Below are 17,578 nucleotides of genomic sequence, written 5' to 3'. Positions count from 1 at the left end.
TTCATAGAGCTGCTAAGCACAAAAATTTGCTTAGCATGAAATTTTTGCCTCGATAAAAACAGGATTACCATACAAATGTTCACGTGATTTTCAGAAATTTCATGCTAAGCAAATGTTTGTGCTTAGCAGCTCTACGAAATTGGGCCCTGAACTGAAGGCACAACAAATTTATATCACCAGATCAGTGGTCATCTTTGGGAACACTACAAGTACATGTAGGTGGCATGTAGGTAGATGTACCAGGTAAATTTCCAATGTTGATCTAGCTCGCGCACATTTCCAAGAACTTTGGATTTACCCGGTACGTCTGCTGCCACCAAGTGTCCCAAAACGTCGCCCATTGAGTGTCACTTCTGCCAGAGCAAAGATCATAGTACAGTGTCGCACTATGGTTTGCTGGATTACCACACCAAGGTGTGCCATTTTGTATGCACAGTTGAACACATACATGTAATGCAGTATCTTCAAAACTGAGAAAGTGAAATACTTGTTGGTAACTGTAAACTTAAAGGGCGGCAGAAGGGCGGTTAAAATATTTGGTCCCGCGATGGAAATCTTGATGCGCGATCCTAAAATTTATGATCGCGCGTCAAGATTTCCATCGCCCACTGACTATAACTCGGCCTTAAGAATTCAAAATTTCAATTTCACGTACATGAACTGTAATCGAAAAAGTATGTCCTCTTCCCTGGTCCGAGATCAAGAGGGCTGGTGGTGCACGTCCTTAAACAACAGTTCATCTTTGCATTGGTACGCAATTTATAAATCCACATTGAGCGAACGTCGACAGGTCAAGAAAGTGACTTTTGTTTTTGCTTCTCTTCACAAGCAATTGTAAAAGAAAGTCGGCTTAGATTTGAGAGCCCATATCGAAACGTTTACAGAGTTTAGTCTTTTTGTTGGTTGTGCCAAATAAAGTCCGGATGAAATTTCATAGAAAGTCTATCCAATCACAGTAAAACACTTGAACAACTAGGACTATACATTCTGTAATTCTCTTTTGAACATTTCAACTGCAATTAGTCTCAATGTTGTTGGTCTGAACATCTTTCTCTATGAGATGAAACAATGAGTCGCATGTGACTGACAGAAGATTTTTGACAACTTCCAATGTCAAATCAACAGAGGCTGACAATGTTCAAGGTGTGTCTGAGAGGAGACTGGAGAAACATCTGCCCGCCAGAAGAAACATCTGCCCGCCAGCTGACCATGGATGATCAGACAATAATTCTACTTCCATGGACTACATCTGGGTCAATCACTCTGAACAGCGACTGAGGGTTATCAGGAACCAATGAGGCTTTCAATGTTGTATTGTTCCCAGTGTGCAACAGCAGCAACGAACACTGATTCTCAATATACCACAGAGGTGTCAGACTACTTTTCCCTTCCAACCTCACTTTGGTTACACTGCTGTGAATGGTGCACACAAGATGGCTGCCCCGCAATTAATGTCAATATTACACACAATTCTGACAGTAATGATGCACTTTGGAGGCAAAACACAACAACTACACGATATAAATCAGAAAGCAGTTTGTCATTGTACATGTATCACATATGAACATTGATGAGATATGTTGTAATATGTAAAAACTGTCCCAGAACACACAAATGGTACCCAATCATCATCATGAAGCAGTTTGTATTGTAGCTGTATCAATTGAACACTATAGAGTGTCTAAACTATCGCAGAATGCACAACTGGGTAACAAATCTCGATGTTACTACTTTACTGTCCTCATGTGAGATGTCTTCCAAGGCTTCATGAAAACTACACCGTGTGAAACGACAAACAAATTTAACCCACACAGAACAAACTTTCCCAGTGCAGTAAAGTACTTCTCAACTTGTGTATTGAATTCACTTGATGATGGTCCCTTGGACAACAAGTGGCACTACAAATCCTTCACAGCAGACAAAGTGGTTTTGAATCGGTTGATCAATGTCCTGAAACCACACTAGTTTCTCACTGGGATATATTTGCCGACGAGGCCTATTACAACGAGTGGTGTTACAAATCCAACAGCTCACACAGTGGAATCAAAGTTCTTCCTCCATAGACAAACAAAAAGAAGCTCACTGTATCCTACACACTTGAAGCATCTTGAATCACCACAGGCAAATACAAACCGTTAAATAATTTTTTCACAAATGAAAAACCAACTAGTGGTTTAAGCCTGCAAGTTGATCAATCCAGCCAACATGATCCTTCTGCACACCTCTACATACAATGCAGACGTGGTCCAACTAACAAACAAAATCAATTCAGTTCCAGTTCTGCAAACACAACAAAGCACTCCCATCGGATCCAATGCCATCCCGCTGATGCTCTTGACTTTGTGTGGCCGGGCGGCCAGACTCAGAAAAAAAAAGGTGTCACCAATATTATTGGTTTACGATCCCTTTTTCTAGGCCACTGACTTCAAACACACACTCCCACACACCCCTTCATAGACAGTGTACTGATACCACTGTAACACTCTTACTACCGACCGCATGACAGCCTCAACAAGTGGGTTTGTTGTTGTCATATGATCAGAATGCGACCATTCCCAGCAGAGAATGGTAGACAGTGGCTGGTGATACAGGTGTCATGGGTGATGGGTTAAACGGAGTACAATAGCCACCGAGGGGGCATTGTGAGAACTGGTGTAGCTGTGGGCGACCTTCTAATCATATGAATATTCATTGAGATTAATTGAGATTCATGGTTTGGAAGTTATCGTCAATAGACAAGTCTATGTTTTGAATTGTTTCTTAAATTGATACACACTACTTGACCCACTTTTATTGTCCACACCACATGTACACACAACATGTGTATGTATGCGTACAACATCCTACACCTGTGGGAACTTGCACAGTGTTTATTTTACATCGTGTACATAACAGATTGTCATGTACAACCACTCTCCCTCCATGGTACAACTGTACATTGTATTGTGTATGAATGAAAACAAAATAAAGCCCCCACAGCAAATCTACATGTAATAATAACAAAATAATAAAAAATACATGTATATGTGAATGTACATGTACATACATGTAGCTAGACAAAGTTTTCATGAAGAAAAAGTATGTATTGACCCCTTGCACGCGCGTCACACACGGCGACTGATGCCACGCTCACCATGTTGGTGGGCAGTTAGGTTTACGTGTATCAACACCGCGTCGCCTAAAATACGCACTTCACTGCATAACGCACAGCATACTCTATGCATAGAGTTATATATAAAAACGCACAGTGAAATTGCCCACCAGTATGGCGCATTCAAGATTTTTCTGATGATGACGTCAGGTGAAATGGGTCAATACACCATTAACCAGTCATCTACCATCTTTGCATCCAAAAAATTCTGTAATTTCTATATTTTAGAGTTTGTAAAGGTAATTTTTTAGATGCTTTCAAAAGTACTCCTTGATATTTATGACATTGTACATTAAATCTAAAGATTCCTGAAGCAAATGTTCATATAGACTCTACTCAACAGTTGACCATTTGCCAATAAGAGCAACTATAAATATAAATATTCATAGTAAACTTGCGGGTACAACCATGGGTAAAAACTCTTTTGAGGGAGTGGTGGCTCTGAAAAGAGCCGGTTGGTCTCGACGTTTCGAACAGTATACTCTGCTCATCTTCAGGAGTAGAGTAGAGTATACTGTTCGAAACGTCGAAACGAACCGGCTCTTTTCAGAGCCACCACTCCCTCAAAAGAGTTTTTACCCATTGTTGTACCCGCAAGTTTACTATTAATATTTATATTTATAGTTGCTCTTATTCTCCACACCATGCAAAGCTTCAAACACCATTCATTTGCCAACATGCCAGTTATATTGTAAAACACCTGAGGACCAGTAAAAAGGTTTGTTCAAGAGATTCTAGCTGGTTCAATCGCTTCCCAAAGCTAAGAGTACACAAACCTCTGCTTGCAAAGGTCACTCATAGGGCTTCAAATCCCAGTTACATACAAACGAGTGTTAAAAGGAAACCTTATAAATTTGTATTATATATGGACCAGTGAAAAAGCTGGTAGACTAGTGACATGACAAGTCCCTGCTACTGTAAACCCCCCGCTGGTCTGAGACTTAAAAATAAAAGTTTAGTGCAAATGCTGCATCTAGGTTGTGTTTTCTTCAATCAAACATCTGTTTTCTTTATTGACAAATTGCTGTCAGTGCTGAGTTTTTAGGGACAGCTTGCTGAGTGCTCAACAGGGCTGCTTGTCTAGAACCCTGACTTAAATGTACCCATTTTTAATCAAGACTCTTGTCACTATGACTAAAGTTTCGGTTGACAAATTTAAAACAAACAAAAAACTAAGAATCAGAAAAAGTAAATCATTGTCCCTGGTACACTGATACAAAAACAGTTGAGATCTTTATTGTGCTCCTAAACCAATAATTTCAACTCGGCCTCTAATTTTTTAGGCATTTCTTGAGAGATTACACCATAAAACACAGAAAAAATGGGCCCTGGATAAATTGGCGTTAGGTTTTACTGTATGTATGTGGCATTGGATGGTCACACCAAATACAATGTACACTATCGATGTGTCCAAACCTATGCCCCTAGATAAAATTTTATGCTGTGGACCATTTTAGTATCTTCTGATATCTAGTAAAAATTTAACCTGCAATTTGGCCACTCAACTCTTCTGAACTTTTGCAAACAGTTCTCCCAACTTTACTTTATGTTGTAATTTCATGTGCATTTCAAAGCCAAAGTTTGGCCTATTCACCAAATCGCTGTAACACATTCCGTCTTCTCAAAGAATAAAAAAATTCTTAGTGCATTTTATGGAAACATTTCTTTTCTTTACCGTTATTTTAGTCAGGGTTTCAGTCTGACGATGATTTTCTCAGCATCGAGAAGTTCTGAAAAATAATACCACCCAGCTCGATCACAGAAATCTATCATAAACTTCAGACAATACACGTCTCTGGGCGCAGACTACATTCATTAATAACTGTAACTGAAGATGTCACAGGCTGACAACACTAAAAGACAGCCTGTATTTTTAGACCATGAGTCACAGAGTGTCAAAGGAAAGTCCATTTATCTACTCATCACAAAGAAATGTGCCGTCTTGAACACGTCACCACCAACTACAAGTAGATTCAGGACTTTGAAACTTTGAAGAAAGTCTCTATTCAAAGCAGAAATAAATGTAAAAGGCTAAACTTGAGAGCAATAAGTGAACAAGATAGTGTTTTGGGATTTAAAGAGACAAGACTATAAAGCTGGATCAAACTGATCAATAGAGGGCTCCCTTCAACAATAAGGGCTAAATTTAGTTTTGGCTGCCTTCCAAGGTAATCTGTCTAATTGACGTGTGTGGGTTTCAAGAAATGTACAGAGGGAAGGTGCATTGACCAGCAGAACACAAACATTTTGTGTGTAATACATGATCATGTCAAGAACAATATTATTAAACATCTGCATTCTCACAATAATAAGAAAGAGTTGAATCATTTGTACATGCTATATAGTGTACAATACATGTACATCAAGTGTACAAAAATGACAGACTTACACAATGTACACATTATTTATCAGAATTTTACTAGCCCAGAATGGACTTGATTCAGTAGATAATGTACACATAGTATATGTACATGTATGTACTTCAGGCCTGGCATTTCATCTTTGAGAGGGCAAGGCCATTTTCATTTTGTAAAGGGCACTTTCCATTTAAAAACTTGAGTCTATGGGAGACTTTTGAAGGGGCGCTAAGGCCAAAAGGGGGGCAACAAAGGCCATGCTTCTGTTGCCTCTGTTTGATTTAAGACCTGATCTTCGGCCCAAAGTGTGTATGACAGACCTGTTGATTATGGGTTTATTTTATCTACATGTAGACATACAGTAACATCTTGTAAGTACTTCCTCAATTCCCCCCCTCCAAAAAAAAATGCCTTTGTTGTTGTACAATATGTAAATCCAGCATAATATGGATTAATGACCTTTTGAAAGTTTAGCTACATGTAAGGGGGCTACACTTTGAGGAAAGACATTTTTCACTTTGTCCACGTTTGTGTTATTTTAATAACATGAATACTGTTGTATTTCCTTGAGTAATGTTTATTTGTTTTGGGGTACGTACAGTAGGCCTATCTACTCTCTCAAATTCCAAAGTTAAGTATATCAGATGGAAATTATTTCCTCATTGTTCTGTGTCCTAAAAAATTACAGGGCTTGAATGAGGTGTAAATTTCAGTGTGCAAGAATGCTGGGTTCGAAGCTGAAGGATGAAGCGATGTTTAAGTATCTTGCTTCAGGACACAAGTGTCACGGCTGGGGATTCGAACCCACACTCTGCTGATCAGAAACACCAGCGTTTGAAATCAATGCTCTTAACCACTCGGCCACGACACTTCCTATATTTTGATCTCAGCATAATTTAATAACCAGACCCAAAGTCAACAAATAAACATCATTTTTAGTTTGGAAAAAGATGTTACACAATCAGGTGTTATTAGTGACAAGTTTTTTTCTCACCAATTCTGTGATGCTACAACATGTGAACTTACACCCCAAATTATCAACTCATTCACAAAGTAAAAGAAGAAACTAAAATGTAAATTACCCTCACTGATCCAGTGTTTACAATTTACATGAAAGCGAAAAACTAGACTGGCCCCTGTCTTTATCCTTGCGGATAAAGACAGGTCCCTGCTGGCAGATCCAGTGATTCCATTGGACACAACGATATCATATAAACGTGCAGTGACATGAGCTTTCCATATTGCCTAAACAGTACACTGCTGTCACGTCCGCAATAGAATTTGACTGCGTATTTCTATGTGAAGTGACTGAGGTCAAATGTGAAAACAAACGCCGGTCTGGAGGCAGGTCTCTGGCGTTATTCATGAGCCTCGAAGTGTGACGTCAGATGTTCAGGCTAGCGTAAAACTTACTATGACAAGTGAAGCAAACATGTAGCCGCATAACTTCCCACGCTAAAAGAGAACAACGCCATGAAAAATGCAGTCCTTACTATCCCCCAGCAGTCTCCTACATAATGTACAGCATTTGAAATTATGAGTTCCTTGACATTAAACAATAACAAACAACATTCAGGCTGCCCACACACACCTCATAAAATATCAAGGTTACAAGCATGGCTGCTGTTTCGAAGACATGGCTCAGGATGTAATGTAGGCAGCGGGCCTGGTTTCGTTTACATACAAACATTGTTTTTAAAGGATTTGGGTACCTTTTGTATTACAAAACACAATGTCCACAGATTTGCATTGAACTTACACCGTTTGAAGATAATGCTAGTAGAAAGCGTACCCTAAAATATTAGCTGTTGAGGTGCTGTAGTTTTTGAGAAAGGAGTAAAACAATGTCATGAAAGTAGGTTTTTACATGCTAAAATAATTTTCGTCTCATGATCACTGAGACGAAAATTATTTTCATACATTGTTTTACTCATTTCTCAAAAACTACAGCACCTCAGCACATATTTTCAGGGAAGCTTTCTACTATCATTACCTTCCAACTGTGTAAGTTTCATGTAAATCTGTAGAAATTGTGTATTTTGTCCTACAAATAGTACACATGTAGACCCTTTAAAGCCACAGTATTGTAAATGTGTTTAGTTTTTAAAAGCTTGAAATCTTGAAATTTGTCACAGTAAACATGATGCTGGTGCCAGTTGGTATTAATCTTTCTGAGAAATATTATAATTTCTGAAATACTGTCCTTTTTGAGAGAGGTTCAGCAACCAAATAATTCAACCCTTCATTACACTGTTGTGTCATAAATTGTAAGAAAATGTTGTTTGCATTGATGTACCTGAAACTGGACAAGAAAAAGCGGGCGACAAAACAGAAGATAGAGAGATGAAAAAGTACATTCAGGGGCATTGCTTGGCAACAGACAGCACAGGATAGAGTGAGATGGAGATTTGGTGAAGAGGCCTTCCTCCTGCAGTGGAGCGAAACAGGCAAGACGACGACGACCTGAAAATGACAGTAACATTCTCCTCTCAAGAAGCAACAAGATGTCTCTTGACATGCCCTGTCAGTCACAGCCTACGTAGCTCTATGGTCACAGTCTACTTTACTCCTGTCACAGTCTCAAAATCTACTCTTTTATGTACGATACGCTAGATCATTTGTATTACTGCACATGAAACTCTACAGGGTGTCTTACAAAAAAAAAAAAAAATACACTTTTCAAATGGCTTCCAAATAAAAAATATATGATTCTGGGGAAAAAAAGTTATGTATGGATAGCTTATATGGACTCAACTTTCAAAGGACACAAAAATAAATCATGATTAGGTGAGCACTTTCCACTTGAAAAACTTGAAACGATACACTAGATCATTTGTACTACTGCACATGAAACTCTACAGGGTGTCTAAAAAAAAAACACTATACACTTTTCAAATGGATGCCGAATAAAAAATATATGATTCTGGGGAAAAAAAGTTATGTATGGGTATAGCTAAATGGACTCAACTTTTAAATGACACAAAAAGTCTAAAAATAAATCATGATTGGGTGAGCACTACTCCCTTTTGTAAAGGGTATGAAAAAGAGGTTGCACAGTAATTAGCCTTCCAATTTGTGAGAGGTACATGTAAGTAAGTCCTTTGGAGCTTACAAAATTCACTCCAAGATGTCGGCTACTTATTCTTCAGTGAGCAGTGCTCACCCAAGCATGAATTATTTGTTGATATTGGTGTCATATATGAAAGTTGAATCCATTTGCTATCCATACATCTAAACCTTTTCCACCAGAATCATATATTTTCTATTCAGCAGCCATTTCAAAAGTGCATAGGTTTTTTTTTTAAGACATGCATGACTTTTTTTTGTATGACTGTAGTTTCATAAGGAACTTGTGAAGTTAAAAATACACTCGCTAACAATAACTGGTTTTGTTATGAAAACTTATGGAAAGTAACCGCTTATAGGATACATGTAGGCCTACAGTGTATGTACACGTCGTTCGAAAAAAGAAAGATTTCCTTCGAAAGGAGAACTGGAGGAAACACTGTTGAAATCCTTTTCAGGGGGAATACTGTAAAAACATCAAAAATTATTTACATAGGCCTACATGTGTAGTAACTAAAGAGTTCGCATTAAATTACATTTATAGAATTTTGTGATTTTAGCCAAGTGGGGTAATCTTTGTTTACAAAAAAGAGTGACGTGTACATTTTAGGCCTTTCTAGCAGGCAGAATACTGCACTGGTCATTACAGTATGAGAAATATTTAAATTTTATACAATGTGTGTTCGTTCAAGAAAAATCTTCATTCAAGATAAATAATAATAATAAAAAAAAGAGTTTTAAAATTAACAGCTGTACACAAGTTTTGAGGTGCCATCCTTTCTTCATAATCAAAAGAGGTTGACAAACAGACGACCAGTGCAGAGTCTTCATAAAATATTTGTATGTTTTCTTTCATTGAGCTGTGTACAAATCTTGCCTGGCAGGAAGTCCAGGCTCTGTGGCTCTTTTGTAAAAAAAATATCGAAGGTCACTTACAGGCCCAAATATACGTGTACAACACATGCACTCGCATATTAAAGGTGTTCCATATTTCACAAACTTTGACAATTAGTTCACACACACTACGGCCTACCATGTACATGTACGTAGTACATTTACATACTTATAATGTATTGAAAATAAAAATAATAATACGAGACTATGTTCATATGTAAGCGCACAATGCAGGACCCTAGTCCCTCTACATAATTAGCAGTTTAAAAGTGAAACGTTTTTTATGCCACAGAGGTTTAAAGTAGCCTTAACGATGTACACGAATGTATAATACATGGATGTATAATACCCTATGTATGTACCTGATTTTCTGTACAATATTTGACATATTGTTAGCAGTGTACATACTGTAAGCCCACATTCAGTCTACAGTGATGTACCTAACTTGATAAAGTGGATGAAGATTGTTTTATAATAGCTACATTCAGCTGATCAACTACATGTACGTACATGTACACACTATACACATCTTTGCGCACTAATGTAAATTGACACATTGGAAGTCACCTACTGTACATAATTTGTACTACACTACTGTACATTGACTGGAAGCAGTGTACTTGGATGTACAACTTTCACATCCTTGTTTGGGCATAACCATTCAGCAGTACACTGTACATGTATAGCCAGCTATGTATGGTATAATCATCACTGGATGAACCAGGAAGTGATCAGACACTGACGTCAATCAGGCTGGCTCTCCACTGTACACTGTATGAAAGCACATTTGTATAAAAAATAAAACAAATAAATATGTCTAGTGATTAGTGAACTGCTTTTGTTTTACTTACTATTTTTTTTGTATGTGTATCGGGCGACTTATCATATTGGTCAATTTGTTAAAGGAACACGTTGCCTTGGATGGGTTGGTCTTTGAAAAGCATTTGTAACCGTTTGTTATAAAATGCATTGGTTAGACAGTTGTTGTAAAAGTTGAATACAATGGTTTACACAAACATGCCTCGAAATTGCACGGTTTTCCTTTTACCTCGTTGACAAACATGGTCGGCCATTTATGGGAGTCAAATCTTTGACTCCCATAAATGGCCGACAGTGTTAGTTCCCAAAGTAAAAGGAAAACCACGCAATTTCGAGGCAAATTTATAGACCAACTCGTCCGATCCATGGCAACGTGTTCCTTTAATATTTTTTTAGCCACAGTCACTCTGAGTAAACAATTCAACTTGCCTGTTAAATAATAAACAGTTAGATTGAAATTCACCAACTCACATAATGTAGACTGTGTACAGTGTTAATTATTTTAAAGTTGTAGATCTTTCCAACATTTTTTATGTGCCGAAGTTCGTCAATACAATAGATCAGGTGTACAAAAAAAGCAACATGTTCCAAGCGTTAACAATTACTGGCTTACACAATGTAAGCAATAATTGTGAGAAAAATTGTGAGTATTCACAGCATCTGTCAATGTGAATTGGTTTTAAAAGAGTGCGTTATAGACGATGTGACCTATGTTTACATTCAAACCACCCTCTGTTGACAAAACACTACATACGTCATGTTTCGCCGGGCACTGAGTTGCGTAGTCAAAGTAAGATTGCGTACACTTTCTAGCTGGCTGCCAAAACACAAAGGTTTTGCCCGGCGGTATGTGCGCGAATCATGTTATGGTTTTCATGTGACGTCAGAGGTCACATCGTCTATATGCATGCATATCTGAGGGTGTACAAATATTTGATGCACTTAAAGATGCTATGTCAGATTTTTGGCCCTAAACATTAAAAAATAGATTCTTTTTGAGTGAATGGTATTTCAAAGAGAATCACCCGCTCTAACGAAAAAAAGTTAAACTTTTACTTGTAATGGTCAGGATGACAAAAATTTAAAAAGTTTCTTATAAAACAAATAAGAATTGGTCACGTGATATATTGTCGGGATCTTGACAAAAACTAATTTTGAGCACTTTATTTCACTGCTACTAATAATTGGCGGACTGTATCGGGCAATGGCTCAAATGAAAGCTTGTAACTTTCTCGACCCCAATCAAAATACCTATTGAATTTTAAATCAAAATTTTGGGCATCTTTCAGTACATTTCTGGACTACATGTGTATTCCACTTGAAGAAGTGATGAAGTGAAGCCAAGTTACATTTGTAAATTGCCTCTTGGAGCTTCAGCACCACCCAGGGAAGTCCCTGATAAGAGTACTGTACTTAGTTGACCCTCAGACAGATTTCACAAATGATGCATTTTAAAATACAATTTGTAATTCAAACAATAGATCCCTGTCATTGTTAACAACAAACACAAAATAGACACAGAAACTCGTCCATCCCACACTCTGAAAATTCTAAACCCTTCTAAACAATGTTGACGACTTCATGTAGACACCAGTAGACACCAGCAACCTTGTCTGCAGTGACACAATTTGCCTAATTTTGGAATTTATAAATCATTAGTTTGGAAACGACACTGCAAGGTGTCCAATAATTATCATTGTTGGACAGTCGCCTGTCCTACATGAACATATTGGGAGCATCAAGCAGTAAATACATCACAAAACAATAAATGATGATACAGTACATTTTTGAGAGGCGTGTTCCACACATAAAATGAAAAGCTACGTGTACGCAGGCCTGATACTTCACGGAGGCAACAGAGGCAATTGCCTCCGTTGCCCCTTGTCATTGCCCTGGTGCCCTTGAAATGCTCCAGTAGAAATTGACAATTTCCTCATAGGGTGCCCTTTGCCAAAGAGAAATTGCCTTGGTGCCCTTGCCCTTTCAAAAACGAAGCATACAGCCCTGTGTACGTGTTACGTGTTTATTGATACTTCACTCATTAAACCAATGTTCACTTTTTTCATTCGTTAGATGTTTTAATGGCCATCAATACAGTAGGCCTGGAATTTCAACCTTCAGAGGGCAAGGCCATTTACATTCTGCAAAAAGGGCACTTCCATATGGAAGATCTTAAAATCTATGGGAAACTGTTGAAGGGGCACCAAGGCCAAGACCGGGGCAACAGAGATCATGGCCTGTGTAATTCCGGGCCTGCTACAGCACAAACAGATGTAGGTAGCGTGCCCTGACCACATCCAGTTAAAGCCATATTGATCCAATTGATGAGTCAGTTAGGATACCATACTCATTACTCAAAAGTCGGTGATTAAGCAACTTCACAGTACATAGTACAGTACATTACATCACAGAATGTACTCATACCTTCCACTGACTTTCCAAGTTAGAGAAATCTTGCTTTGGGAATGATTTTTTTATGACTTTTTACATGACAATTTACATTAAAATGGAACTCAAAATTTGTTATTGAAATTAAAAACATTATTTTCTCCCTGGCTGGTGATGCTGATGATGCACCAAGCATGGTGACGAGTAACAACTCAAATGTTGAAGGAAAAAAAGGGAGTCCACAAACTGACAGAAACTGAACACTCTTTTAAGTCCAACCCCTGAGTTATTTGATAGTTTACAAAGGAAAACGCTCATAAGTCACAAGATTTTTAAAGAAATTAATGATTGAAGAAAATGTCACAAAGCCTGCAAAATAAGTGATGATTTCTTCTTACATATGTAAGTTCTTTCTTGAAGTCTACATTATGTACATTTATAGAGGTCTTAGAAGAGGCGCATAAATGACACACGAGGAACATTTTTTTCAGTTAAAAGTACTTCCTTGATGGCAACTCTTCACAGCGAGGCTGTGTTTTGCCAGAGGGTGGTCACTGATAGGTCTAATAAGGTGGGTCGGGCCATGTCTGAATGGCAAGGATGTATGTAATACACCAACTTTGTTTTTCACAAAAACTCATTTTAAATTTAGGTGACTGAAATACAGGGTGCATTCTTTTAGCTTCCCTGGGTCGACCCCGCAGTGCTCACTCAGGTGAGCCCCTGACAAGCGCTAATCGAACGATCACACTCGCCCTCTCGTGGTAACGGCATGCACCTCAGGTCACCCCCAAGTGACCCACTCCACTAGGAGGGCACTGGGGGCTGACCCGGGTGAGCCCTGTCAAAGCTATTCGCTCGTACCGGGGCAGACCGAGGGTCAAACCAGGGAGTTAAACGAACGCACCCACAAGTACCTGTGGTCAGTGTAACAGTAGTATGGCCCAGGAGTTTGTAGGCCTGGAATTACAAAGAGATCATCAAGGTCATGGCCTCCATTGCCCTCGTTTTGGCATTGGAGGCCCTTCATAGAAGTGCCCTTTGCGAAATAAAAGAGGCTTTGGCCTCTCAGAAAATGACATTCCAGGCATGAATTTGCCTAGAGAGCATTTTCGTGTAAAAAGGAAAATGCGCTTGTCATTGCCTCAAAGCTACATGTACCTACATGTACATCATGCACACATCATTGTTTGTGGATACAAAACAACAAGTGAGATTCCCTTAAAGTTTTGCACGGAGAAAGGTATTTTAATCCAATTTGACTCCCAAAATGGCAGAACACAAGAAGGATTGCCTGTATCCGTGTTACATCATTGCAAGCGGTCTTTGTAAAATGCCAGATTAATCGCGACACTCATTTAAAGATAATGGACACTATTGGTAACTGTCATAGACCAGTCTTCTCACTTAGTGTAGCTCAACATATATGCATACAATAACAAACCTGTGAAAACTTGAGCTCAATTAGTCATCAAAGTTGCAAGATAATAATGAAAGAAAAAACACCCTTGTCACACGAAGTTATGTGCTTTCAGATGCTTGATTTCGTGACCTCAAATTCTAAATCCGAGGTCTCAAAATCAAACTCATGGAAAATTACTTCTTTCTCGAAAACTTTGTCACTTCAGAGGGAGCCGTTTCTCACAATGTTTTATACTATCAAACTCTCCCCATTACCCGTGTGAGGTTTTTACGTAATAATTATTTTGAGTAATAACCAATTTAGTGTCCACTGCCAAAAAAAAAAAAATTAAAGTCCGAAAGATGGGCTTCTCTCAATTAAGAGAGGTTTGCCTTAACACTGGTATGAATACCTTTTGAGTAGTTTTGGTTATAAATGAAAAGAACCGGTGGTAAACGACTAATGACTTGAGTCCTTAACCACCACTTCTTTTCAGAACCAATAGAAAGGTAAAAGAGATAATCACTTGATGTTACCGCAAACATGTAGAAACTTCCACCATACAAAGTTTCAAAACCTACTCGGTTTAAGTCTTGAGGAACAGTGACACTTACCAACTGGTTTGATGTCTCTGACGTAATTACTCGGGAACCATCCAACTTGACCATTACTCATTCCTTCCCACCATCCCCCATCGACCATTTGAGTCACCGATATAATATCCCCCTTGCTGAACGGGAGAGTGTCTTCCCCTTCTCCTTTGAAGTTGAAGCGAGCCTTGACGACTTTGATTGTCCAGTCAGCCATGAAGTCATTCATGGTGGTCATGATGGCTGGGGGTTTGCCTACCCCCCCTTTAGGGATAGAGTGGCTGTATGGGCGCTGGATCAGGGTTACCTAGATAGCACTGTCGACAAGGTCATTCCTTAGAGTCAGCAGATTACTGGATTGTTGAGCATCTCTGTTGAAGTGAATGAAAAGGAATACAATAAATACAGGATGTACAACCAGTGAACAGTGCCACTCTATGTGGATCTGTATTTTTATATATTTGTATGAAACAAAACTAAGAAATATTGTTTACATGGGTGAGATGATCAGCATTCTCTCATGGTATGTAATTTTGTAAACTAGCCAAATGCTACTTAAAAAACCTGAGGATATGTTGGGTGTAAGTTTGAATTGAAAAAATTATATAGCCAAAACCTTCATTAAATAGCTTTCAAGAAATGATTAAAAAAACAGTGTACAACTTGTGATGTGACATTTTTAAAGAAATTTTTGCACTAAAGTATTATTTGTTTATGATTTTAGTATTATCATTTCATACATTATTTGGCTACTGGTCATGAAACCTCATAAGTAAACTTAATCGTTGGTGCAGCTCGCAAGGCTGAAGAAACCAGCAAACACAATTTTGACTTTTTGTATACATGTAGTGTACAGTAAGTGAACCAGAAACAACAGGGTTAACCCTTACTCGTCTATATGCAATTACCCTCACTCAGTTTACTAAACACTAGAGCTCGAGTCCGATGCTCTTAATAACCGCTCGACCACGACATGCCACACAACAGCAATTAGGTAAATTGTTTTCAATTGTTGTTTACTTTGTCACAATTAAAATAGTGAACCATTTTTAAAATAGAGAAAAGTTAACTACAAGATGACACTTTGAGTTATCACACGAAAATATACAATGCACATGATTGTACCTCATCACAGCATCCCTAAAAAATAAACAAGTAACATGGATAACTTTCCATATGGCGCCAAAACTTTTCCACTCATTTTTACAAAAATGATAAAAAGGGATATCTAATTGAGATAAATTAGATACTTATTATTTCATATCGAATGAAAAAGTAGTGGCGCCATACCGAATTTCGGAATTTTTTCCCAACATAATGCATAAAATAACAAACCTTTAAAAATAAGGCGAAATAATGAAAGTAAATAATGAAAGAAAAATAAGGCGAAATAATGAAAGAAAAAACACCCTTGTCACACGAAGTAGCGTGCTTTCAGATACTTGACTTCGAGACCTCAAAATCTAATTCTGAGGTCTCAAAGTATAACTAAATGATTAAATCAAATTCGTGGAAAATCCATTCTTTCGCGAAAACTTTGATACGCTACTTCATCAGCAACACTAACTACCAATAGTGTCCACTGCCTTTATCTTTAAGTTACACTTACATCAGTATTATTACATGTTTCAACAAACCATCATTATCTCCACTTCAACAAAAAAGTGACACCTGCAACAGTACAGTGCACTGCACAAGTGCAATGCAAGCATTGCAAGTTGACTGCACTGCAGTTCAATTCAAATATTAATTTCTATTTCTACAAATGTCTCATGACTTTTCATTCATTCCATGCCTCTGTTTTTCAAAAGAAACTTTCTCAAAGGTGACATTATTAACTTGAAACTTATTGAACGACTGATTATTACCTACCGATGAAACCTTAATGTTCTGAAGTTTCCGGAAGTTGGGCACACCGAAAAAAAAGAAGAAAATGGCCGCCCGCTCCTAAAAAAAAATCCTTCCAGTAACTTTCTTGAAAGTCTGGCTCAGAACAATGACGAAATGTGAAACATAGACACCATAATGTCACCTCTTAAGCTCCAACAAAGGTTGCATGCGGGATATTTCCTCAATGGTAGCATATTTCGCTGAGAAATAGTCCAGAAAACTACAACAACACTTCGTGCTCTTTTGGCTCGAATTAGTTCCACCCGCTGCTTTGTATGCGCCGACAAACCAGACTTTGACCTTTAAGGGCGCCCAAATTTACTGCAGTGGATGCTATAACGTGGGCTCTTAAAAGCGCAAGTAGTTGCGGTTAAGAGGCATCCGGCTTATTTTCAACGCATGCGAACTCGGCATCTAAACAGCATGACACATTATGGTCAATTTGAAATCAACAAACTCGACACCCTGGATGTTGAACATGATGATTTATGACAAAGTCACCAAGTCGACACACACCAACCGCGCGCATGATTCCGTACACAGGCTATAGTTGATGCGAGAATTTTAATTTTAAGAAAACGTGCGATAGTGGTTGGAAAACTATGCTTTTAGTTAAACAAAACAAAAAACAATAAAAACCAAAAACAACAACAAACATACATTTATTATTTATTTACTAAAAAAGTGAAGTTTATAATAAACTTCACTTTTTACAAAAAAACAATAAGCTCCTTTTCACGGAGCTGCACCAGCCGTAAGTTCAAGAGCCGTATTAGAAGTGTGGGACTATGGCAGAAGGACTGGACTGAAGTGAACAATAGAGTGTTTTGGTAAAATCATGGTAAAATCACGGAGGAAGAATTGTTTGAACTATTCTTTGAAAAGACGTTTTACTTTCCAAAACTATAGTAGGTTCACAAGACGTTAAGATAATGTTTAATCGCAAAATACAAAAGAAGATTATCACAAATCGAATGTGAACGCTTTTCTTTGGACGGATCAACAATGTATTTTGTTTTTG

General features: G+C 38.1%; 1 protein-coding gene across 10 annotated transcripts in view; it reads right to left on the bottom strand.

Moving 5' to 3' along the window:
* LOC139945555 (rho guanine nucleotide exchange factor 7-like) overlaps window positions 1-16,829 on the bottom strand; it is a 56,064-nt gene extending 39,235 nt beyond the window's left edge. For 7 of the 10 annotated variants that reach the window (XM_071942943.1, XM_071942945.1, XM_071942948.1 and 4 more), the window contains exons 1-2: window positions 16,540-16,829; window positions 14,692-15,038 (exon numbers count right to left, since the gene is read on the bottom strand). In XM_071942943.1, coding sequence (XP_071799044.1) covers window positions 14,692-14,905 — 214 coding nt within the window. In that variant the 5' untranslated portion in view covers window positions 14,906-15,038; window positions 16,540-16,829. Of the gene's footprint in view, window positions 1-655; window positions 2,434-14,691; window positions 15,039-16,535 lie in introns of those variants that run through there. The other 3 variants (XM_071942944.1, XM_071942949.1, XM_071942953.1) reach the window with 3 other exon arrangements.
* Between the last annotated feature and the right edge of the window lie 749 nt (window positions 16,830-17,578).

This window comes from Asterias amurensis, chromosome 12 (genome assembly GCF_032118995.1).
Source record: "Asterias amurensis chromosome 12, ASM3211899v1".
Taxonomy (NCBI): domain Eukaryota; kingdom Metazoa; phylum Echinodermata; class Asteroidea; order Forcipulatida; family Asteriidae; genus Asterias; species Asterias amurensis.
This window is presented reverse-complemented; position numbering and strand designations above follow the sequence as displayed.